The following is a 25,587-nucleotide window of genomic DNA, read 5'->3' as shown; positions in this document are numbered from 1 at the left end:
GATCATATACACAAATACATCAGAGAAATAGATGGCAAACTCACATCAGTGTATGCATGAAAGAGGAAATGACAAAAAAAAAGAAGTATTTCATCACCAGTCAAAGGCCACAAAACTGTCAGGTTTTGAGCAACTTTTCCAAAACCACCCCAAAATAGGGGCGGGGGTGGAGGGTGTGTTTCCAGTGTTTTGTATGACATTGTACAATTGTTTATTTCTTAATTGATCAGCTGAGAGATGGCGGAGTTTCATCATGTCAGTGGGACGTACTGTGAGATTGAGTCACATAGACACATATTGCACAAAGAGGAACTGACCAAATTCAAGAGAACTGGAGGCAAAGACATGTAGAAATCACAAACATACGCATGTTTTTCATCCTTTCATTTCCACAAAATATTCTTAATCATGGATTGTGTTGTTTGTGAACATCAGTGAAGCTCGACTTCAGTTCAGAATGAAGATCCTCCTCATCATCACCTTCTACCTGATGTCAGGTCAGTTCTTCTACTTTCAATAATGAACTCCAGAGTGGAGAAGGAGGAACCATTATGAGTTTGTGCTGCAGTTATTTGAATGCTGAACTGTAGTAGTGAGATAATTTGGAGATGTTGATTATCAGAGAAATGACTGAAATGCTTCCATTTTGATTGGCAGGTCCAGTGCACTGTGATGATGTGATCGGTTACCCTGGAGGTCGTGTTATCATTAACTTCCAAAATGCAGTCAATCCCAGGTCGACTGTGTATTTTTGCAAAATGAAAACAGTATGTGAAGATTTAATAACAGCTCGGGCTACAGTCAGCGTGCTTCATAAGGACAGATTTACTCTGTTTAACACTGATGGATTAATTTCACTGATCTTCAGAAGTCTGAGTTTACAGGATACAGGACTGTATGAGTATGGAGAGATTGGAGTGTGGAGTGAAAACATTGACCTGAAAGTGAAAAGTGGTGAGAAATTTTAGAATCTTTGACATCTGATAGATTTAGCCATTAGTTTTTCTTTTGTGTAATCCAGTATAAATGCACGAGGTACAGCTGATCTCATATCTAGAAACTAATTTCATCTTGATTTATTTAAACAAATAAACAGAAATATAAAACACAGTGAAATAAAATTTCAATTCGGTGGTGTAGTGGTTATCACTGTCGCCTCACAGCAAGAAGGTCTGGGTTCGAGCCCCGTGGCCGGCGAGGGCCTTTCTGTGCGGAGTTTGCATGTTCTCCCCGTGTCCGCGTGGGTTTCCTCCGGGTGCTCCGGTTTCCCCCACAGTCCAAAGACATGCAGGTTAGGTTAACTGGTGACTCTAAATTGACCGTAGGTGTGAATGTGAGTGTGAATGGTTGTCTGTGTCTGTGTGTCAGCCCTGTGATGACCTGGCGACTTGTCCAGGGTGAACCCCGCCTCTCACCCAGAGTCAGCTGGGATAGGCTCCAGCTCGCCCGTAACCCTGTACAGGATAAGCGGTTACAGATAATGGATGGATGGAAATTTCTAATTCAATCCTGTTAATTTTGCTTTAAGAGTAGAATCACATTAAGCACATAAACCTACATTTCAGTAAAAGCTGAACTCATGCCAGCTGGGAGATAAATAATTCAACACTAATTCAGTTTGTGTGATTGACAGATCCATGCTGTAGTGAGATAAAATCAGTAACCGGATATCTGGGAGAGACTGTGATGATCAGCTGCTCCTTTCCAACAGAGTTTGAAACAAATGTCAAGTCCTTTTTCAAATTGGATGATTCCACTGGAACTGAAGTGATCTTCACAAGTGCCAAAGAAGCGTATCAGAACGGCAGATTCTCCATTTCTGATGACGGGAGGAGTAGCGTTTTCAGTGTGATCATCAGTGATGTGAGAGAAGATGATGGAGGAGTTTATTCCTGTGCAGTTCATATTGAAGGGACTGCAGTCCATTATCACTCGCTCTTCACAGAAATTCAGCTCCAAGTTACTGGTGAGAATTTTTTTTTCCCATCATACTGCACTGAATTACTGAAACAATAAAGTCTGTTTCCTTTTTTTGCGGATGATGCAGTATTTGAAAAAGGAGAAGCTGCTATTTGTACAACAGTAGACACAGATGCTTTAGTTGTTTTGGCTATAGCACACTTGGATGAAATAGCAAAAGGAAGAGAGAGTGGTTGTTTAGACAGTTTATTTTGTTTACAGGTAGTATTTGACGGAAGATGGATATAACGTATTACTTGTAGCTGAAGATACAGGATTAATTGAATAGCAGACATTTTGCTTATGTTGTGAGAGAATCTCTTTCAGAGCCTATAAATACAAAAAAAAAAAAAACCCGAGTTAGTTGAGAGAGATATAACAGGATGGCATGTCCATTACTTTGATATTGAAATCATGGTTTTAGATGCAATAAAATGCCACGTGTTTCAGTGGACAAAAAGGCAATGACAAGATTCAGAAATACACAGGGAAGTTTATCACAGAGTGATTATAAATTAATCTTATAATGACCTTATCTTTCGTGCCAATTCCACGATTATTGTTGGAACTTTACCTTAAAATTTCAAACAGATTAAATTCATCTTAAAATCAGCTCTCTGTAAAGGGACACCATAAGATTGTAGGTTTTGGAATTTTGAAAAAAAAATCTTTTATGGTTACAGAGATATGGTGGTTTTAGTAAAAAATAAACAGGGGTAATTGTGTGCTGACACCCCCCCCCCCCCCACCCACACAAAATAGAAAGGGTCTACATGGCCCTAATTGTTACTGTTAGAACTAGAAAACGTTGTAGTTTTATGAGCAGCTTAGTTTTGGAGATGAACCCGGCTGCAGCACTGAAAGTGTCTGTTTATTGCCATTATTTAGTCTTGTACATACAAAGTGAGGTTACAAAGATGACAATTACAAAGAGACACTGTTTTATCATACCTGTGAAAGTTGAACACCAAATCAGAAAAAAAAAAAAATGGAGAAGCAAACTTCGATTTGTACCCTGTAATAACTTCCTGGGTTCCAGAAAACCACAGGAGCAGTTGCTGCTCTTCTTCACAAGCTAAGTTGCTCGTGTATTCATCCGCCTCTTTCTCCGTGGCTATAGGTTCTAAACCGTCCTCAGACAACCAGTGAAAGATTGAGGATGAATTTAAAGAACTTTCGTCATCTTTTTCAAAAGAATCAGTATCAAGAATGCATGCAATTGCAGAGAATAGTACAGAGTCTGTGTGGACACAAAAGAAGGCAGTGGCGCAGTGCCGCTGACCTCTAAATCACTGCAATCTAATAATGGCAGACAAGCGTTTAATGATTTTTGGAACAGAATTCAAACACAAAAACATTATTTTTCAAACCAAATTTTCATTTATCAAATGTACAACCTATTTGAGCATATCACACACAGAAAACCCGGGATTTTATGATGTAATTTTCATTAGACTAGCACTTTAACAAAGGTAACCTCAGCCACAAACTACCCAAATACAAGGAGTTTATTAAATGCCCGACTAGGGAGAATATTTTGGATCACTGCTACACTACAGTCAACAATGCCCATCACGCCGTCCCCCGCGCTGCACTGGGCCACTCTGACCACGTCATCGTCCACCTGATTCCTGCATACAGGCAGAAATTAAAGCTGAGGAAGCCTGCAGTTAGGACATCAAAGAAGTGGAGCAATGAGACTATGGAGGGAACTTTCAGGCGTGCTTGGACTGTACAAACTGGAATGTGTTCAGGACCACTACCAATAGTCTGAATGAGTACACAGAGGCTGTGACGTCCTATGTCAGCTTCTGTGAGGACTGTTGCGTTCCATCACATACCAGAGTGAGCTACAAATTATGATAAACACTGGTTCACAGATAAGCTCAGCCAGCTAAACTTGCAAAAGATAGAAGCATACACATCTGGGGACAGGGACAGGTTTAAAGTCTCAGAACAAGTTTAGAAACTTGTCTCCATTCTGGAGATGGAGGCAAGTTCTGTGCTCTCGCGGAAGGTGGTCACATTTTCTCCCTCTCCCTTCCCTTATCTTTCTTGCTTCTGCTGTCTCATCTGTCTAGTGTCTATACTTTTGAGAGACTCTCTCCGCACTGCTCTTCAAACTAAAACCATGGAATTGATAAACAGGTCTCTTCACGCAATTGACACAATCTTCTCGACGAGAAGACTGGGTTCGGGGGAACCAGCCTGTCCTGGCGGAAAGTTCGCAGCCGGATACGATGGATGTGTGAGAGCGGTGGCGGGTCGTGTGCCTGGCGGTTCTTTCTGTGGAGAACATTGAAGTCATCTACCTATTCGGAACTATGATTACAGGACTTTTGCTGATTGGATTAGGCATTGCCCTGGTTTATTGAGGAAATCAGAAAACAGTGACAGCTGTTCAAAGCCCCATAAAGCTGCGCGACATGATTGAAGTGCTGGGCAGAGCTATCAGCACTCAGACTGTGGCTATTCAGAACTTGAACCGCAACATGGATAACATCATGGAGAAGCTTTCGGCTTTGCAATGGAAATTGGATCGATTTGGAGACCAACATGGACAGAATGGACATACAGAGTAGTTGTGCAAAACAGAATGCGTCTGCTCGCCAAGACCAAACAAATTCCAATCTTATCTACTTTCGGCTCCCGAGCCAGCACTGGCCTTGGCCAAGGCCGTTGCTGGGACAACAAGTCCCCTGGAGAACACTGCTGTTAGACTCTCTCGTATTCCTCCCCCCTCTTCCCGTGGTCGCTGCTTCACCCCCAGTGTGACAAGCGGGTGCGTGACCAGCCCAGCGCCATCATGGCTGCAGGAGCGGACGTCTGCTTGCTTGCGCTGGGTTACCTCTACCTCCTCCCCTCCCCCTACCCTCCCCCCCTTTTTACCCCCACCCCTGATCGCCCCCCCTCCCCGTTCCCCCCCCCAAGTCCTGAGTTTTCATGTTGTAAAGTGTACTTGTGTTGTTTTGTGCTTATGTGCTGAGGGTTTTTTTTATGTTTCCACACTGTACTCCTCCAGGAGCATAGTGTGTGGGTTGTTTTTTTCTCCTCCCCTCCCCTCATGTTACTACTGTATTTTTCATCCCTGTCTTCCTGTCCTGTCAACTCCCCCTGTGTTAATTGTATGTATGTGTATATGTATGGACAGGTTGATGGCTAATTTTCGCTGGTACTTGTGACTAGTGACAATAAAGGCATCATCATCAACAAGCTCTTTAAGAAGCTGAACCCCGCAAAGCAGCAGGTCCCAACTCTGTCTCACCATTTACCCTGAAGCATTGTGCTGATCAGCTATCTCTGGTGTTCACAGACATCTTCAACACCTTACTGGAGACATGCCATGTGCCAGCCTGCGTCAAGGCCTCCACCATTATCCCGTTCCCCAAAAAGCCAAGGATCACAGGATTAAAAGACGAGACCCATCATCCTGACTTCTGTAGTTATAAAATCCTTCGAGCACCTTGTGAATCACCACCTTAAAGCCATCATTGACCTGCTCCTGGACCTCAAGCAGTTTGCCTACAGACCCAACAGATCTGCAGATGATGCTGTTAACATGGTTCTGCATTTCATCCTCTAGCACCTGGACTCCCCAGAAACCAATGCTAGGATCCTGTCTGTGAATTTCAGTTCTGCTTTCAACACCATCATCCTGGCTTTTCTGCAAGACAAACTCTCACAGCTGAGCATGCCTAACTCCGCCTGCAGGTGGATCACTGACTTCCTGTCTAACAGGAGGCAGAACATGAAGCTGGGGAAATGTGTCTCTGACTCCTGAACCATCAACTCTGGACCCCCCCCCATGGGTGTGTTCTCTTTCCTGTACTCTTCTCCCTGTACACCAACAGTTGCACCTCCAGTCATCAGTTTGTCAAGCTCCTGAAGTTCACAAATGACACCACCCTCATTGGACTCATCTCTGATTAGGAGTCTGCCTACAGGTGGGAGATCTGATGTCGTGGTTCAGGCAGAACAACTTGGAGCTCAATGTTCTAAAGACAGTGGAGAAGATTGTAGACTTCAGGAGGAGCTCTGCCACAGTCTCCCTCATCACTTTGCTTAACACTGCAATAACCTCTGTGGAGTATTTCTACTGCCTGGACACTATAATTACTCAGGACCTCACGTGGGAGATGAATGTGTGCTCTCTGACCAAGAAAGCACAACAGAGGATGTACTTCCTGTGGCAATTGAAGAAGTTTGATCTGTCAAAGACAATGATGGCGCACTTTTACAATGCCATCGAGTCCATCTTCACCTCCTCCATCACCGTCTGGTATGCTGCTGCCACTGCCAAGGACAAGGGCAGACTGTAGTGCATCATTGCACTGCACTGGATCACCATGATGCTGTCATGTAGTGGCTTAAATACCCCCAAAAGACCATGAAGGTGAAGCCAGACAAGATTCAATCATGCTGGACCAGCGGAAGCCAAGGAAGAAAACTAAGAGTGATCCAAACCTGGTATCTGGATACGTCCTACTCCTGGATTCACACCTCCTTAATTCAATGAAGACTCCTAAAAAGAGAAATCATCCTGGCTCGGTTGCCACCCAGGATAAAAAGGACCGCGGTCCTGTTGCAGAGAACTCAGCAGAACCAGAACTATCTTCCAGAATTATCTTATCCTCTGCACCTGTACAAAGTGATTCATTCTGCCACTGTCATGGAAATCTGAACATCAGGCGCAGCCAAAAATACACATACACTACCGTTCAAAAGTTTGGGGTCACTTTGAAATGTCCTTATTTTTGAAAGAAAAGCACTGTTCTGTTCAATGCAGATCACTTTAAACTAATCAGAAATACACTCTATACATTGCTAATGTGGTAAATGACTATTCTAGCTGCAAATGTCTGGTTTTGGGTGCAATATCTCCATAGGTGTATAGAGGCCCATTTCCAGCAACTCTCACTCCAGTGTTCTAATGGTACAATGTGTTTGCTCATTGCCTCAGAAGGCTAATGGATGATTAGAAAACCCTTGTACAATCATGTTAGCACAGCTGAAAACAGTTGAGCTCTTTAGAGAAGCTATAAAACTGACCTTCCTTTGAGCAGATTGAGTTCCTGGAGCATCACATTTGTGGGGTCGATTAAATGCTCAAAATGGCCAAAAAAATGTCTCGACTATATTTTCGATTCGTTTTACAACTTATGGTGGGAAATAAAAGTGTGACTTTTCATGGAAAACACAAAATTGTCTGGGTGACCCCAAACTTTTGAACGGTAGTGTATACAAAAGAAGTTACCTTGAAACAAACAAACAAACAAACAAACAAACATACATTCTCGATGCCAAGCAAGTCCAGAACCCACTGGCTTCTAAACTTCCGCTTACTCTTTTTAAAGGCCCCCTGAGAGACCAACCTTAGTACCACCCCACAACAAAATGGCAGATCCTATTAAAATCATTGTAAAAGGACATTTCTTTGTTTGAACACAGACTTCTGATTGGCTGCCCAATACAGGCTTCTCATTCGCAAAACCATACCTTCCACCATCTTCAAAAGAAAAACAGACCTGCTCGTATTTCTTACCATATGACATTTTAAGGGTTTTACTACTGAATAAATAACAAGTCTGTCTTTGTCATGTGAAATGTCCTTAGAATGATAATCAGTGGTGAGGACCACAATATGGTCTCTCTTTCTCTCTCTCTCTCTCTCACACACACACACACACACAATCCTCTAAAAAATTTAAACTCATTGTTCCTCAGCTCAGCTTTTGATTTCACCGTGTGTGTGTGTGTGTGTGTGTGTGTGTGTGTGTGTGTGTGTAGCCATGGGCGCCGCCGGGGGGGAAAGGTTAGAACAATTCTAGGGGCCCAGCACTGCCATGGGGCCTTTTAAGGGGCTGATAATATGATTTTAATAAGACTTTTGAAATAACAACAATGCAATATTCCATCTGGTAAAATGAGCTAATTGAACAAGGTTGTCTATTTCTTGAGTTCTTCAACATATTGTCATTTAACCCTCCCCCTTTTGCGAAATGGTACGGTCCAGTTCTGGTAGAAGCGCGATGCGTTAAATCTGTGTGCTGATCAGTGCAACGCTACTTGCTGCTGTGTCGCGGTGCAGCAGCCAGCCAGCCAGCAGTGGAGTGCGTACAGTCTATGATCGCTAAATATGAAGAGTGGCTGTCAAAAACGTAAAGAAAGGCAGCTGAAAGCTGAGAGGGACCGGAGAGGCAGGCAACTGGTCACTCAGTTTTTCCCAAAGAAAGGTAGCTATCGCTCACGTGTGTGTTCAAAATATTAGCGAATGGTAAATGAACAGTATGAACATGGTTGGATTAGCCTATCAAGAGAACACTTTTACAGTTTGTACAGTGACATTTTTTCCATTTTAATAACTGAACTGACTTGTGTGATAAGATGAAATATTATGTTATGCTGGTGCTAATAACTAGTGCTAATAACCAGTTTCATAACTAATGGGGTGCCCTAAATATGCACAGCTTCAGCCTCAGGGGGACCTCCGCCCTACCAAACCACTGAACCCCCCTTTGGAGAAGGAGGTAAGCAGCAATACAACCCATAAATGCTTTAGGATTGAAGTTTTTAATGAGCGAGCACCATATACAGTTTGCTAGATTAAAGTGTTACTAATAACGGTCCATGGGCTATCAAAAGTCAAATAACGACAATAGTGCAATTGTGGCGAGGGTGGGCAAAGTTGGGGGGCCCAAAATTCTAATCTTTCATGGGACCCAAAATTTCTGAGGGCGCCCCTGTGTGTAGCACAGCCTGACCTAACAAAAAGTCCATTCCACAGTCTGGCCCTTGTACAATGGAGCCTGGCCCTGAGATAAGGTAAATAACTGGCCACAGAGACAGGAATCCTCACACAGTCTGATGCTCTAAACAGCAAGTTTGAGGTATAAAATAATCTTACACCACAAGTAATGAATCATATTTCAAATGGCAAATTAGATCAATGTTAAATTTCAATGAACTTTAAATGGCAGCTAAACATAAAGCTTGGCCGAACGTGTGACTTTCACAGTAGCACGTCCTTTAGTTAACGCAGCAGCACTCTCTCAACAACAATGCCTTCGCTCGCAAAGTGCACTAGAATGCATCTGCAATTGTAAGCAAGACACTTCAAGTTAACCTGCTCTAGGACAGGATGGGTTGTGCTTTCGCCACTGATTGTGGTTGGAAAAAGCCATAAAAGATCTGAAACACTATTAATGCACTGGTCTTGCAACACATGTTTGCTTTAAGGTGAATATTGTACACAAATGCAGGTTTAGCACAAGCTCCCGTACTCATCATCATCATCAGTGTGTGTGTGACTGTGCTACTGATGGGAGGATTTTTACTCGTCTGCCAGTTGAGAAGCAACAAGACACAAGGTACTGTTTCTTTATAAACACAAAGCACCAGCCTGCAAACACACACACACACACACACACACACACACACACACACCTCTGCCAAAATTTTCATGCTAAAATCTCCCTTTTTTTGCAGATTCTACATTTGTAAGTCAGCAGACAGAAACAAATACCATGGTGGGTGGCAATTAATCTGCTGCATTAAAATAAGAATACAGATAAAGTGTGAAAATGTAATCTATTCATTACTCGCATGCAGACATTTCCAACTGTTTCCATTTGGCTTGTGCAATACTGACTTTTTTTTTCACTGCTCACAATTTGCTGATTTAAAATAGTGATGAAGGCGTTCTGCTGCTCAACATGTTTGAATATGACTACATACTGACCGATGCAGGAAAAACAGCAAATTTAAACCACTTTCTCATTTTCATCACCATTAACATTGTTTGTAGTTTGATTTCAAACTTTGTTGCAAGCACATTTAGTCTTTATAAAATCACTTTTTTCATCAATTTTTTTCTTTTATGGACAAAAACTGAAAGCAACTCTTTCAACCAATTTTAGCTAAAATATTTCAGTGGCATCCCTAATACATGGAATTAAATATCATTAAATCTATGTTTGTCTAATTTTAGTCAAAACATGGATAGATTTTTTTTCATATTATTGAACTCAAGAAATTCTTCATTTCCCTTCACAGAAGGAAAGGCATGTTAGATGAGGGAAGGAAGCAGGGCTTCCAGGCAGTATAAGTTTATATATGGGGTGACAAGTGTCACCGGGCCCATTTCATGGACGAAATGCATTCTGTGATGGACGAAATGGATTTCGTCCATGAAATGGGCCCGGTGACACTTGGCACGCCATATTTCTATCGTAGAGTTCACAACAAAGGTGACAGTCCTCCAGTTCCATTGCTCTGAATGCCCCCCCACTAAAAACATACCTGACCTAACCTCTGAAGGGACTGATGATGAGCTAATTAGCTGGAGGTAAAACTTGAAACTCTACAGAACAGTGGGGACTCAAGTTGTGCAGTAAAAAGCAGCATAGAAACTAAATGTGCAGCAAAAATCTTTGCATATCCCTTTTCACTGAGTCATTATCTATTGTGGGCCCCATTTTCATACTGCAAAAAGGCCATATTCCCTGATGCGGGTGGTGCTACAACAGCGGCTGTGTCCATTACAGTCCAATGTTGCAGTGATTTTAGTACATGGCTAAAAGTACAGTATATGGTTACTCCTAATTACTTGTTTTGGATACACCCATTGCTATTAGGTACAAAGAATCAAATATACAGCAATTTAATCTCCACAAACAAACATTAGCAATATTCTTTAAATTGGTTTTTTAAGACAAGGATTTTTTAAGATGTTACCTTGACAGTTTCGGCGATAAACTTCCACCTTCTTCAAACAGTCACCAGATGTCGAGTGGTGACGTGCCTTATCAACTGATGTTACGCTACGGAGGCGTGAACGTCCCGCCCAATTTGACAGGTAGTTCACGCCTCCTGCTGTCAGGTCGCTCCTCCAGGACAGCGCTCCAGGTGTGTGACAGCGCGTACGCTCCCTCATCCCGGTTCATCGTTCTCTGCGCACGCTTTCGTATCTCCACTGCCTCTAAAATCCAACGCTGGAATCTATTTTCTTCAGCGCGAATGACTCTGGCCTCCTCCCAATTCATTATATGATTTTGTCGTTTACAGTGGTCTGAAATGGCTGATTTTAAGTTTTCTTGGTGTGCTTTTTCTTTTTCGGATCTTGTGAGTCTTTTTGTTGTTTCTTTTTCACATTCTATTTGGTGTTCTTTTTTTCTAGTATGGAAGCATCTGCCCGTTTCTCCAATATAAACTTTATTACATGAACGGCAAGGGATTTCATATATGACGTTGCATTTATTGTCCAGTTGTATTTTGTCTTTGGGGTGAACTAGCAGCTGTCGGAGGTTCTTGTATGGTTTGACCGGGGTGTTGATGTGGTATTTCCTCATGGATCGTTGGATGCGTTCTGTAACTCCTTTTATGTATGGTAGTGTGACAAAGCCTCGGTTTGTTTTTTCGGTGTTTCTCCTTGTTTGTTTGTTTTTTTCCTTTGATTGTGTCTGTAATTTCCCTTTTCGGATTGCCCACAGTGGATATTGGCAGTTTTTTAATGCCTGTTGGATGTGTTGGTCCTCCTCCTGTCTGTCTTTCTCCTCCGTGATGCTCTGTGCTCGGTCGTATAGTGTTCTGATTACTGACATTTTGTGTGCGATGGGATGTTCAGATGTCCAGAGAAGATATTGGTCGGTGTGTGTAGGTTTTCTGTATATATTTACAGAAATATATACAGAAATATATATATATATATATATATATATATATATATATATATATATATATATATATACAGAATATATATATATATATATATATATATATATATACAGAATATATATATATATATATATATATATATATATATATATATATATATACAGAATATATATATATATATATATATATATATATATATATATATTCTGTATATAGTTGTATATTTCAAAATACAACTGGACAATAAATGCAACGTCATATATGAAATCCCTTGCCGTTCATGTAATAAAGTTTATATTGGAGAAACGGGCAGATGCTTCCATACTAGAAAAAAAGAACACCAAATAGAATGTGAAAAAGAAACAACAAAAAGACTCACAAGATCCGAAAAAGAAAAAGCACACCAAGAAAACTTAAAATCAGCCATTTCAGACCACTGTAAACGACAAAATCATATAATGAATTGGGAGGAGGCCAGAGTCATTCGCGCTGAAGAAAATAGATTCCAGCGTTGGATTTTAGAGGCAGTGGAGATACGAAAGCGTGCGCAGAGAACGATGAACCGGGATGAGGGAGCGTACGCGCTGTCACACACCTGGAGCGCTGTCCTGGAGGAGCGACCTGACAGCAGGAGGCGTGAACTACCTGTCCAATTGGGCGGGACGTTCACGCCTCCGTAGCGTAACATCAGTTGATAAGGCACGTCACCACTCGACATCTGGTGACTGTTTGAAGAAGGTGGAAGTTTATCGCCGAAACTGTCAAGGTAACATCTTAAAAAATCCTTGTCTTAAAAAACCAATTTAAAGAATAGTTTCAATAGGTAGACATAATGAACTTTTACTACATACAAACATTAGCAATAGCCTTGGAGCCCAGTTAAATGTGCTGTATCTTTATTTGTGACAGTGCCACTAAAAAATCATCTTCTTTCGGCTGTTCCTATTAGGGGTCGCCACAGTGGACTACGTCCTTCCATCTCCTCCTGTCCTCTGTATCATTTTCTCTAGCACCAACCATCCTCATGTCCTCCTTCATCGCATCTTTTTTCCCCCCAACCTGACACCTAAATTTCCAACATTCTTTTCCCAATATACCCTGGATCTCTCCTCTGTACATGTCCAAACCATCTCAGTTTCACCTCTCTCACTTTGTCTCCAAGCCGTCCTACATGTGCTGTCCCTCTAATATTCTTGTTTCTCATCCCATCCAACTTTGTCACTCCCAATGAAAATCTCAGCATCTTCAGCTCTGCTACCTTTGCTCTTCTGTGCTTGCCATTACTTCATACAGTCGACCCCAGATGTTTGAACTCCTCTGCTTTGGCCACCTAATATTCATTGCAGCTGTACCATTCCACTGTCCTCACACTCATTCATACACATACATGCTGTCTTGCTCCTACTGACTTTCATTCCCCTTCTCTCTCGTGCATACCTTCATGTTTCTAGGTTTTCTTCCACTTGCTCCCTGTTCTCACTCCAGATGACAATATCATCTGCAAACATCACTGTCCGTGGGGCCTCTAGCCTGATGCCATACCTCACTGGGAAACAGTTTCATTGGTGGTGGTTGTTAACCCAGGCCTCAACCGATCTGGTATGAAAGTCCTCTTCATCAGTTGATTTGGCCTGAGTTTTACACCGGATGCCCTTCTTGATATAACCCTCCCCATTTATCTGAGCTTGGGACTGGTGCTAGAGAATGCACTGGCTTGTGCACCTCAGTGGTTGGATTGACAATGCCACAAATACGAACCAATAATAATAATAATAATAATAATAATAATAATAATAATATGAGAAAGAAGACAAGATACTGACTAGTGGTTTATTACAACCACCAAATTTGTGAAACCTGAAACTGAAATCTATTGTCATTAGAAAAATGCAAACACCATTCTTAATTGGAATCCACACCTCCCGATTGTCACAATCCAGCTTGGAACTTCCAAATCCTGACCTGTGCCTTTGTGCACCACTCCATGTTTTCCCCATTCTCCCCGCACTGTGCTAGCACACCTGCTATGCATTTGCTTTTAGTCACTCTCTATAAACATGATGGGGTGACATGGAAAAATACTTGCCATTATGCGATGTCAACTTCATGCTCGTGTTGTTTTTTTTTTCTCTGCTGCCCTTTCTTGGTTTTCTGACTTGGATTATGTTTATTGGTATACCATTTTTGCCTGCTGTTTTTGGGACTTTTTGACCATGACTAACTCTGGACACAGTTTCTCCCAGACTATCGATTGCCGGCAGCACTCGGATTTCTCCTGCGTTTATTGTGACTTTACTCTGTGTCTGCTCTGCCGTTCCTGGATCTGGCCAGGATATTTCTGACTGCATTGCTGCATCTGCTTCCGGCTCGTACACCTCACCACTCTACTCATCAGGTACACAACAGTCTAATCTGTGACTTTCTTATCTGCTCTTTGGGTGCTATCTGCACATGCAACCTCCCCATTCTGACAAATTTTTCAGCCACACGATGGACCCAGCAGACTATGATTCCCTCAAAATTGTATTGGAAAAACAGGGCTCAATTTTCAGATCTCATCAGCAAGAGATCATAGCAGTTCACCAGAACACATCCTCCATCACCCATACCTTTCACCTTAACACCCCCCATGAGCTTCATCTCCCTGCTCCACAGCCATATCACAGTGCGCCTGGGACCTGCTGTTCATTCCTCTCACAGTACTCCATAGCCATGGAGCTTCAGGCATCTGACTTGCCTTCTGAGAACTCACATATACTGTAGCTTAGGTCATCGCATGTTTAACAGGAAAGGCACAAGTGTGGGGGACAGCTGTTTAGGACATCAGAATGCCCTGCTGTTCAAGTTTCAGGGAGTTCACCAAGGAGATGCAGAAGGCTTTTAACCATTCCCCCAAGGGCAAGGAGATGGTGGGACAGTTAAGGGGCAGAAGGAAGGTGCTCGGTCAGTTCACGATTATCCCATCAAATTCTGGACTATTGCCGTAGCAATCGACTGGAAAATGAGCACCTTCTATGATACCTTTCATGGACTAAATTATGCCATCTTGGATGAGATTGCACCTCATGACCTTCTGACAGCCTGGATGGCTTGGTAGACCTGGCCAGTCAGGCAGATGTTCACCAATAACTACGTAAATAGAGATCGGAGGTGGAGCCGAAGGGTCGAACCCAGGACCATCATTCCTCTGTTGGAGGGTGCCACCCCTGATGAATCAGAGCCCATGCAATCAGGCAGGACCCAGGTAACTCCAGAAGAAAAAAGGTGCCATTGAAAAACTAGTTTCTGTTTTTATTGTGGACAGTCTGGACAGTTCATCTCCCACTGCCTGTTAAAAAGGTCTGTGCATCAGTAAATGCAGGGATACAGGTAGGTGTCTCGACACATACTTCTCCTGCGTATAGATCAACATTGACTGTTGAGATTATATTTTGGGGAAGCCAGGGCTTAAATAGTTAGAGAACCAGCTTTGGGACCAAAAGGTCACTGGTTCAATTAGCTGGACCAGCAGGAATGTTTGAAATGCCCTTGAGCAAGGCACCTAACCCCAGGCTGTTCTGGGTATGTTGTACATCACTCTGGATAAAAGCATTTGCAAAATGCCAGAAATGTCATTTCAGAATAAGATCCAATCTGTCCAAACCCTCATTGATTCTGGTGCTGACCAAAGCTTTATTATGACTTCCTGGGCTGAGGAACTGGGCATCCTTTTGTGGAAGTTAGTTTGTCCCCCCATGACCAAAGATCTGAATGGGTATGAACTCAGTCCTATTTCCCACATCACAGACCAAGTTACTTTGAAGGTTTCAAGTAAAAAATAAAAATCGGAATAAAATTAGATCATGTTTAAAGTCTTTGATTTTTTTTATAAATCTGCTTTGTGACAATGTCTGTAAAAAGCACTATACAAATAAACTTGACTTAGTCACATCAAAACAATTTCATTCTATGCCATAAATGATGACCTTGAGCTTATTCTGCTTGGCCTTCCCTGGTAACACCTCCAAAACTCCCACATTAACTGGAGCGATGGGACCATACTCTCCTGCAGTGCTCACTGCCTGTCCGTCTTCTGCTCAGACTCCTCTGGCCCCTTTTGTTGCCATCCGTGATGAGACAATGAATCCTTCCCCATGTGTCCCCCCCCCAAAAAAAAAAAAATGTATATAAGGACCTTTGGTCTGCAGTAAGGCTCATGCCACTGCCCCCCCCCCCCCCCCCAACTGGCCCTAAGATTGCACCACAGAGCTTTTACCTGGAACCACACCTCCCAGTGGTTGTATTCATTCTCTTTCTCCACTGAAGTGGGAAGCCATGGACAAATACATCTCAGAGTCACTAGCAGCTGGCATCATCTGTCCATCTTCCTCCCCGGCAGAAGCAGGGTTCTTTTTTGTGGACAAGGAAGACAAGTCCCTCAGGCCCTGCATTGACTATTAGGGACTAAATTCTATTAGTTTTAAGAACGGTTATCCCCTACCATTCATGTCCACTGCCTTCAAGTTTCTTCAGAGGGCTCAATCTAAAGTGGACTTCCACAATGCCTACCACCTGGTACGAATAAGAGGAGGAGATGAGTGGAAGACAGAATTCAACACTCCGACTGGCCACTACGAATACTTTGGTCTTCTGTTTGAGCTCACTAACACCGCGTCTGTCTGCCAAGCCCTGATCAGTGACGTCTTATGAGATTTTTATTAACCAGTTCACCTTTGTATATCTCAATGATATTCTCATCTCTCTCAATTATGTTCATGTTTTCTTATATTAGATATGGTTAGGGTTTTTTTTTCTTTTTTATCAGACATCTAATTTTAGGTTTGTTTACCTGACATGTTTCGACGTACATAACTGTCGTCTTCCTCAGAGTGTCACCATATGTTGTTGGTGACACATCTTATCAGCTGATGTTTCCAAAGGCGTGACCTTCCTGTCTGGTTTGGCATTTTTTTCATGGAAGACCTGGAGCAGAAAGCACTCACTACAATACCGGCAGAATACAGACCAACACTCTGGAAATGTTACGTGGATGATATACTGGAAAAAGTGAAGACGGGATACACTCAACATCTCACTGACCATCTCAACACCATAGACAATACCGGCAACATAAAATTCACACATGAAGAGGAAATGGAGCAGTCAATAGCATTTTTGGACCTAAAAATACAACACACAGAGAATGGGGACATCAAAATAGAAGTACACAGAAAACCCACACACGCACCAACCAATATTTAAACTGGACTTCGGAACACCCCATAATGCACAAATTATCAGTAGTCAGAACATTACATGAACGCACAACAATAATTACAGATCCACAGGACAAAGAACAGGAGGAACAACACATACAACATGCACTGAAGGCATGTCAATATCCACAGTGGGCAATATCCAAAGGGGCAGAACAGGTCAAGAACAACAAAACACAGAAGAAAGAGAAAAAACAAACAAGAACACAGGGGAGTAGTAATATTGCCATACATCAGAGGAATAACGGAACGCATCCAAAGAGTAATGAGGAAACACAACATCAACACACCTGTCAAACCACACACAACACTCCGTCAGATCCTGGTTCATCCCAAAGACAGAATGCATCCAGAAAACAAATGTAACACCATATATGAGAGTCCATGCCAATCATTCAATAAAACCTACATCGGGGAGACAGGGAGGAGCTTCACCACAAGGAACAATGAACATAAGAAAGAGTGCAAAAAGGAGACAGCTATAAGACAAACCTGAACAATAAAAGAAAAGGCACAACAGGAAAATTACAAGTCAGCCATAACAGACCACTGCAAAAGAGAAAATCACATTATGGACTGGGGGAATGCCAGAGTCATCCGCACAGAAGATAACAAACATCAGCGCTGGATCAGGGAGGCCATGGAGATCCGAAAGCGAAGCCCGAGGACCATCAACCAGGATGAGGGAGCATACATGCTGTCCCATACCTGGAGTGCCATCTTGCAGGGGACGAACGGACAGCAGAAGATGTGACCGATCTGTCAAACCAGACAGGAAGGTCACGCCTTCGGAAACATCAGCTGATAAGATGCGTCACCAACAACATCCGGTGACACTCTGAGGAAGACGACAGTTACGTACGTCGAAACATGTCAGGCAAACAAACCTAAAATTAGATGTCTGATAAAAAAGAAAAACTAACGATATTCTCATCTTCTCCTTCACATTGGAGGCCCATCGGTTCCACGTCAGACTGGTCCTGCAATGGCTCCTAGAGAACCCACTTTTTGCCAAAGCAGGGTGGTGCCAGTTTTACAAGCACACCGTGTCCTTCTTGGGCTTTGTGATATCCCCTGGGGTGGTCCAAATGGACACAGACAAAGGTCAAGGTGGTGTCCGAGTGGCCTGTAAGTTTCCTGTAAGAAACTGCAGTGCTTTTTGGGGTTTACCAACTTCTAACAGAGGTTTATCAGGAACTATAGCACCATTGCTGCTCCCCTGACTGAACTCCAGTCTTCCAAGCACCCCTTCTCATGGACCAACCATGTTGAAACTGCCTCTTCTCTTAAGAGGAGATTCTCCATGGTCCCCTCTGTCATCATTCCTGACCCTGCTGTTCAGCTCATTCTTGAAGTAGACGCCGCCAACACAGGTGCTGGGGCTGTCTTGTCCCAGAGGTCAGCCAAGGAAAATAAGGTACACCCCTGCACATTCTTTTCTCATTGCTTGACACCAGCTGAATGCAACTATGGCACTGGAAATCGAGAACTACTAGCTATAAAGCTGGCCCTGGAAGAGTGGAGGCATTGGTTGGAAGGGACTGAGATTCCATTTGTCATATGGACAGATCATAAGAATCTCGAGTATCTCAGGTCTGCTAAATGCCTCAACATGTATCAAGTCAGATGGTCATTATTTTTATCCCGCTTTAACTTTGTGCTCTCCTTTAGACCAGGGTTTAAAAATGTCAAGCCAGATGCTCTCTCCAGGCAATTTTCTCCAGACTCTCAGCAAAGCACTGTCGAGCCCATTCTCCCTACTCATTTTCTCATGGCTGCCACCTGGCTCAACAACTGCTGTCCGAACTGCCCTGTCCAGTGATCCAGGACTAGGTAATGGCTCACCCAACTGCCTTTATGTGCCTCCTTGTGTGCGCTCCCAAGTGCTTCAATGGGGGCACAGCTCCCCCCAGTCAGTCACCCTGGGGCAGCCCGGACCCTTGCTGTCCTCAGGCAATACTTCTGGGAGCCTACCATGCGGCAGGATGTTAGGACCTGGGTGCTCACTTCATTCCCCTCCCTAAGCTGTCTTCAGCTAAGGAGACGGCAGAACTGTTTATCAACCATGTGTTCTGTGTTCATGGTCTGCTGACAGACACTGTATCTGACAGAGGTCCTCAGTTCTCTGCTCACTTTGGGAAGGAATTCTGCAAAATCATTAGGGCCACTCCCAGCCTCTCCTCAGGTTACCACTCACAGACTAATGGGCAGACAAAATGTGCCAATCAGAAGTTAGAGGTCACTTTACGATGCCTGACATTAGGTGATTCTTCCTCCTGTAGCCAGGTGCTTCCTTGGATTGAATATGCCCATAACAGCCTTCCTTCATCATCCAATGAGCTGACCCTTTTCCAGTGTTGCATTGGTTACCAGGCCCCTCTTTTTCCACAAACATGAGGAGGAGGCATCTGTCCCTCTGGCCCAAACCTTTATCTGACGCTGTCGCAGAGTTTGGGTGTGTACCAGACATCACCTGTTATGCTCCAATCACACAGACATGAGGATGGCAGATTGACACCACAGGCTGGCTGTTGTTTACTGGGTGGGACAAAGGGTCACTCATCAGGGACTTCCACCATAAGAATATGGAAGCTCTGTCTGGGATGCCCAGAGGCGTCTGGTGGGGGGGGTTTACTGCCGTGATCCAACCCAGAAATTCCAAGTCCTCATCTGCACCTTTATGTTCTACTCTGCATTTTCCCCCATTCTCCCCACGCTGTGCTAGCACACCTGCTATGCATTTGCTTTCAGTCACTGTATATAAACATGATGGGAAGAATTAAGATACGGAAAAATACTTGCCATTACACTATGTCAAGTTCACACTCATGTTTGTTTTTTTCTCTGCTGCCTTTCCCTGGTTTTCTGACTTGGATTGCATTACATTTTTTGGTATACCATTTTTGCCTGCTGTTTTTGGGACTTTCTGAACACTGTTTCTCCCTGGCTATTGATTGCTGGCAGTTCTCGGATTTCTCCTGGGATTACTGTGACTGTTCACTGTGTCTGTGATGCTGTCCTTGGATTTAGCCAGGATATTTCTGACTGTGCTGCTGCATCTGCTTCCTGCCTGTGCACCACACTGCTCTACTCATCAGGTGCACCTCAGTCTAATCTGTGCCTTTCATATCTGCTCTTTGGGTCTTATTTGCACTTGTACCCTCCCAGTCGTGACACTGATAATGTACTTGTTCAGACTCAATATTTTTATAACTATGCTGCATTTCATTAGATTACTGCCTGTGCTGAGAGCCACGAACATACTCAAAAATGTATGCCATATTTTTGGGGTTGCACCATGATCACAGACAATATGTCATTTATCCATTATTAGATGTGTGTCAGTTTTACTTCAAAATACACTGCGACCCTGCTATAACAAACTCTTTGACTGAACTTTTGCATATAACAATCCAAGTTCGTGTACCCCACCTCTATTGACAATGAGTCAGTCTTTAAAAAAAACACTGAGCCATACACTCCTCTTCCCCAAGAGAAACAGAGTAATCAAGTCCACAGTCAAGTTAACACGTATTAATGCCATAAAGCAAAGGCCTAATGAGCCTCGCTTAGGTGTCGATCACTAACAATTATCGAGAACAGTAATCAAAAATTGATAAAAAAGACAAAATGACTATTGACATCACATTTGCAACACATGAATGAATTGAACGATGAAGATTCAGAAAACACAGTGAGTCAGTGGGTGGACATTGACAATGATACACCCGTAACCTCTGTCATTTCCATAACAGATAAAGAAATCGCCACCTCTGTTCGTGATCCTTTAACTTGATCTATGAGCTGCGAAAATGACTCAGACATTTCAGTCATCAAAGAAAAAGCAGTCCAGGATTACAAGTTTCTTCAGCACATAAACCTGATGGGACATTATTGTAGGATCATACTGCAACAGCTTGTATGCTGGGGCAATGAGCAACTGGGAGACAGGTGCAACAGGTGAAAGTGCATTTTTAAAGGACCCATGGCATGGTGGTTTGTTGATGCTTTAAATGGGATCGTGGAGGCTTCCGGATGTTTTATCCGCTGCCTTTCTCGAAATGAACCCTCGGAACGTAGATATAGCCTCCTGGAAGAAAGCCCCATTTCAGCCCTTTTCCCAGTGCGTCGTGTTGCTAATGAGAAGCATGGAGGCGGGGAAGGGTAGAGGATGGGGGCGTGCCATGGGGGGAGGGGGAGGGGCTTCCATCTGCCTCCCAAGCCGGCCGAGAGCGCTCCTCGTCGGGCACGGCCAGGCGGGCGAATGCCCTGGTCCGTCCGCCCTGTCTAAAAAAATGGTACAACTCGAGCCCATGGTAAAACTGGGACTTTGTCGGGTTTTTTTCAGCCTGAGGCCCATGGTAAAACTGAGCAGTTTTACCATGGAGGAGTGGGGACTTTGCCGTTTCCTCCCCCCAACTCGCCCCTGGGAGAACCGCTGCCTCCACGGGCGGCCGGTGCCGCTGGAGGGCCGCCCGCTCGACCTCAGCTCCCGACAAAAGATTGGATCTAGGGCTGACTTTTAATGGATTGCAGCGATGGAGCTGCTCTGCCACTCACGACACCCCGGCCCAGAATCAGGGAAAAATACCGCACGCTGATGTCATTAAGGTGCGACGCGAGGAAATAAAATAAATTCAACAAATGTTTAGGTTTTTACTGAACAAACAAATAAATAAAATGAACGAGTGACTTTAAAAAAAGAATGTGGGTGTCTTTGTAAAAACTGTTTTGATTGGCTATTATAACAGAGGTAGCGCAGAGTACCTGGCTAACTGCAGGAAGCGGTTAGCTACACAGCTAATGTAGCCATTGCAAACGCTCCGATTTTAAAACAAGGCAAAACAACTTAACAGTTATACACTTACTTGTTCGGTGTTTGTGGCTGATGCGGCAGGGATGCTTGGTACGGACCCAGGCTTCAGTGACAGTTGATGTGCAAAACCTGCCCTGTACTGTCCCAAGTTGTGGAAACATTCCTCAGGAAAATGCTTCCGACAAACATACACCGTCTTAGGTAGACTCGACGGCGTATTATTGAAGTAAATAAAATTAAGCCACTGCGTCTTCAGGGGCTCTCCCGTCGGCAGTAAAAACAGACTCTTTTCTGTGTTGTCACATCCATGTACAGCGCAATTTCCATGTTTCGCTCGCTTAGGTGATGCCATGTTGTCGTGTCCTCTATGCCTCACTACAACTGGGCGGGCAATCCATACGGTGGGTGGGAATCCGGGGGGGGGGGGAATCATCTCCCTTGCTGACGTAGTAAAGGGAAGAGCTTATCAACGCGCCGTTTTGACACGCCATTCTCAAATGTTGGGCATAGGTTGGTTTACACATTATGAAATTTCTAGCCACTGGGGTGACTTAAGAAGGCCAGAGGAACTCATTTTAATGTTAAAAAACCTCAGAAAGTGAAAATTTCATGCCATGGGATCTTTAAAAAAAAAAAAAACTTTACTTTCACTTTTCAGTGACTTTAGGTTTCAGTCACACACGCACACGCACACGCACATACACACACACACACACACACACACACACACACACACACACACACACACAGGAGAACACAGGTCTCTCTCGTTACTGGCTATCTGAAAGACACACAGAGACATCTTAATAGACAGCCAGTAAATAGACACAAGTCTAACTCGTCACATTACCTGCTTGTTAAACCCGATTCCTCATCATTCACAGCTGATGCTCAACCACGCCCTCGCTGCCACACATACTTTTATTGTCTGGCAGCGAGGGCGTGGTTGAGCAAGGAGGTCCCCCAAGGAGTTTGTTATAGCGTGGTTGCAGTGTATCATTTACTGCTTTAATTTTCATGTTGGAATGATTGTTTTATGATCTGCTCATCTCTATTTCAGACTGCTGATTATGAAAATGATCCACCTCAGAGTCAGAACAGCATAATGCATCTGGACTACCAAAACCTAAATCCCAACACCAACCAATCAGATTCAGTCTATCAGACCCTCGACCCCAACACCAACCAATCAGATTCAGTCTATCAGACCCTAAACCCCAACACCAACCAATCAGATTCAGTCTACCAGACCCTAGACCCTAACACCAAGCAATCAAATTCAGTCTACCAGACCCTAAATCCCACCATCAGTCAGATTCAATCTACCAGAGTATAGGCCCCAACACCAACTCAGCATATTCAATCTACCAGTGCCTAACTTCCAAAACCAACAAATATAATCAAGTTTAGTAGAGCCCAGACAACTGGACTCAGTTTATTGCAACTGAAACTGATTTCCAGTTCATTAGATTCAGTCCACTCTAATTGTAGCCCTCTTTCTACAAAGCTTCATATGCTGATAATCTGAATGAGAACTCAGTAAAAATAATTCACATTCACTAAAACTTTTAGCAATTAAGACAGAAAATGGCAGCTACGTAAACCTTGGTATCCTGTTACAATCAAAATCTGTGCACATGTTCAGCACAGGTCCAGGGACGTGAATTCAACTCGGTTGGCTCTGAATTTTGTATTCACCAGCCATTCAGCCCAGATACTAGCTGTCCAAAGATAACTCATTTTTAAAGCATATTTCTTGTGCATTTATTCACATTTTTTTTTTTTTGAAACTGGGTAGTGAGTACACAGTCTGTATAATATACTGTACTAAGACATGAGAAGACAGGAAATGAGTCAAGGCAATATATCTGCTTTACTAATGCAGTTTATGGGAAAATCTTGAAGTGGATTTTTATATTTGACTCATCGTTTCCTTAACCAAGAATAGATCAGTGTTATGGTTTTCAGGCCCATCACTGACGCACTTTCATAGAACACGAAACCTATTACATATTTTATTGTAGATTTCCTCCCACTGGTAATTTACCAACTCCCCCACTAGCTAGCTCTTCCCCATCACACAACAGCGACCAACTCTGAATGGTGAAGGTGACCTTGTGCTTCCTCCAGGACATGTGAAGCCACTGCACCTTTTCCAGCCCCTGCTCATGCTCCATCACAGAGCAGCTGAACAGCTCATATATCCCTGAACACAAAGATACACACAACTGGTCAGAGTCACCCTGTCAGAGAAGGGAGTAACACCATCCCTCCCACTCACACAGCACAGCCAGTTCTGTTCTCCTGAAAGTCTGGCCACCGATGGCTGTGGCAGCAACATGAATTAGATAGGAGATCGCTTGATAACACATTTTGTAACAAGTTTCCTGCTGAGCGATATTGTGCATTTTAATTGTGAAATGTGTTTGGATATAAAGCCGACTACTCATGTGTAGCATCTGTATGAACTTTTTTTGCTTTTTTAACATACATAATGAATCTTTTATGCTCCTCTTAAAAAATGTGCATTTTAGAACCATGTAGTAGTATTTTTTGCAGATTTATTTTCATCATCTTTCAATAGTCTACTGCACTCTGTTTTTTAAAATGGATTTAGCTTCTTTTTGAACTCAGTCAATTAAAACTAAATTGCATCCACTGTAAATTACTTGAAGAACATTCTCTTTTTGCATTAACTCTTACACACGTCATTAAATCCAACCTTTAATTTCCTGTATGTTTCTAACGCAGAAGCATCTTTTCTGTGTGGAGAGAGAAGTGTGGAAGTTTTGTGCAGTTACGAAAGTAAAATTCACACTGCAGTATTTAACACCTCATTTTCTATATTTAGCCTGTCACAACCTACATTTATGCAAATTGTCAAATAACAAAATGAAAAACGTGTCCTAAAAGTGATCTTCCATGGCAATAATTGTAACGGTCACTGACTAGAGTGATGCTTTTTCTGTGTCTTTTGGGCGTACAGTATATACCATATATTCAACAAACACCATTAAATCTAACTTCTTCTCAGTCACATGTGAATAAGCCCATTTAGACCCGTGTGATATTTTAGGCCCTGGTCACACTACAGCTCGCAATGGGTTTGCGAATACTTGGCGATGAAAAATTGGTAGCATTGCCACCAATCGTGTGATGCATGGTGAATGTTCTCCGAGCTTTGCGAGTTGTTTTTTGGTGTGTTTCCACCTTCTGAGTGGCCAAAAACATCGCAAAATTTTCAATGCATGCATTAAAATTTAGTGGCGAAGTTTTTGTTGGCAAACGAAGCAGCGAATAATTGCAGATGTCTTTAAGAATACTGAAGCTCAGGGAACCTTTGCCAATCCTCTTCTGATGTATCGAATCTATATCCCTAATGCTCACAGGGGCCTCAGTGACACAGCAGCTCAGCATAGCCTAACCGTCGGCGAGACTTGAAAACTGCATTTACATTTTCTGATCCTTCACCGAGGTCCGTAATTGGTTGGGCGAAAGGGTTATTGAATATTCAGCAAATGTTTGGCAATAGTCAGGTGACACATTTTTGATCATCACTGATTGGTTGGCGCTGATGTCACACATTGTTGAAATCTATTGAGCAAGGCATCAGCGATCATTCTCCTGCCAGATCCCAATACATGCAAAACCCTCAAGCATGCCTCTTCGGAAAAAAATGTCAGGTCTCCTCAAAAGAAAAGGGCCAAGTGTTTGCCTGCTGTGTGACCACAGCTTTTACCTCACCTGTCTGAAGTACACATCGCCACCAAAAAGCCTCATTTTCATCAATAGCCCATCACAAAGCATCACAAGCTGTAGTGTGAGTAAACGTAGCCTTACTAAATAATAAGTTATGACAAAATAAACCAAATGTTTACAGGTAGT

The 25,587-nt window shown here is 43.1% G+C and overlaps 1 protein-coding gene across 1 annotated transcript; it reads left to right on the top strand.

The window, feature by feature from the left end:
- Window positions 1–339: 339 nt before the first annotated feature.
- On the top strand, window positions 340–24,166 carry LOC132866834 (uncharacterized). Its single transcript, XM_060899608.1, has 7 exons — window positions 340–497; window positions 658–954; window positions 1,634–1,966; window positions 8,427–8,486; window positions 9,219–9,326; window positions 9,445–9,485; window positions 22,763–24,166. Exons 1-7 carry the CDS (start codon window positions 458–460, stop codon window positions 23,036–23,038), a joined length of 1,155 nt encoding a protein of 384 aa, XP_060755591.1. The 5' UTR covers window positions 340–457; the 3' UTR covers window positions 23,039–24,166.
- The last annotated feature ends 1,421 nt before the right edge of the window (window positions 24,167–25,587 follow it).

Source organism: Neoarius graeffei, chromosome 18, assembly GCF_027579695.1.
Source record: "Neoarius graeffei isolate fNeoGra1 chromosome 18, fNeoGra1.pri, whole genome shotgun sequence".
NCBI classification, from domain to species: domain Eukaryota; kingdom Metazoa; phylum Chordata; class Actinopteri; order Siluriformes; family Ariidae; genus Neoarius; species Neoarius graeffei.
This window is presented reverse-complemented; position numbering and strand designations above follow the sequence as displayed.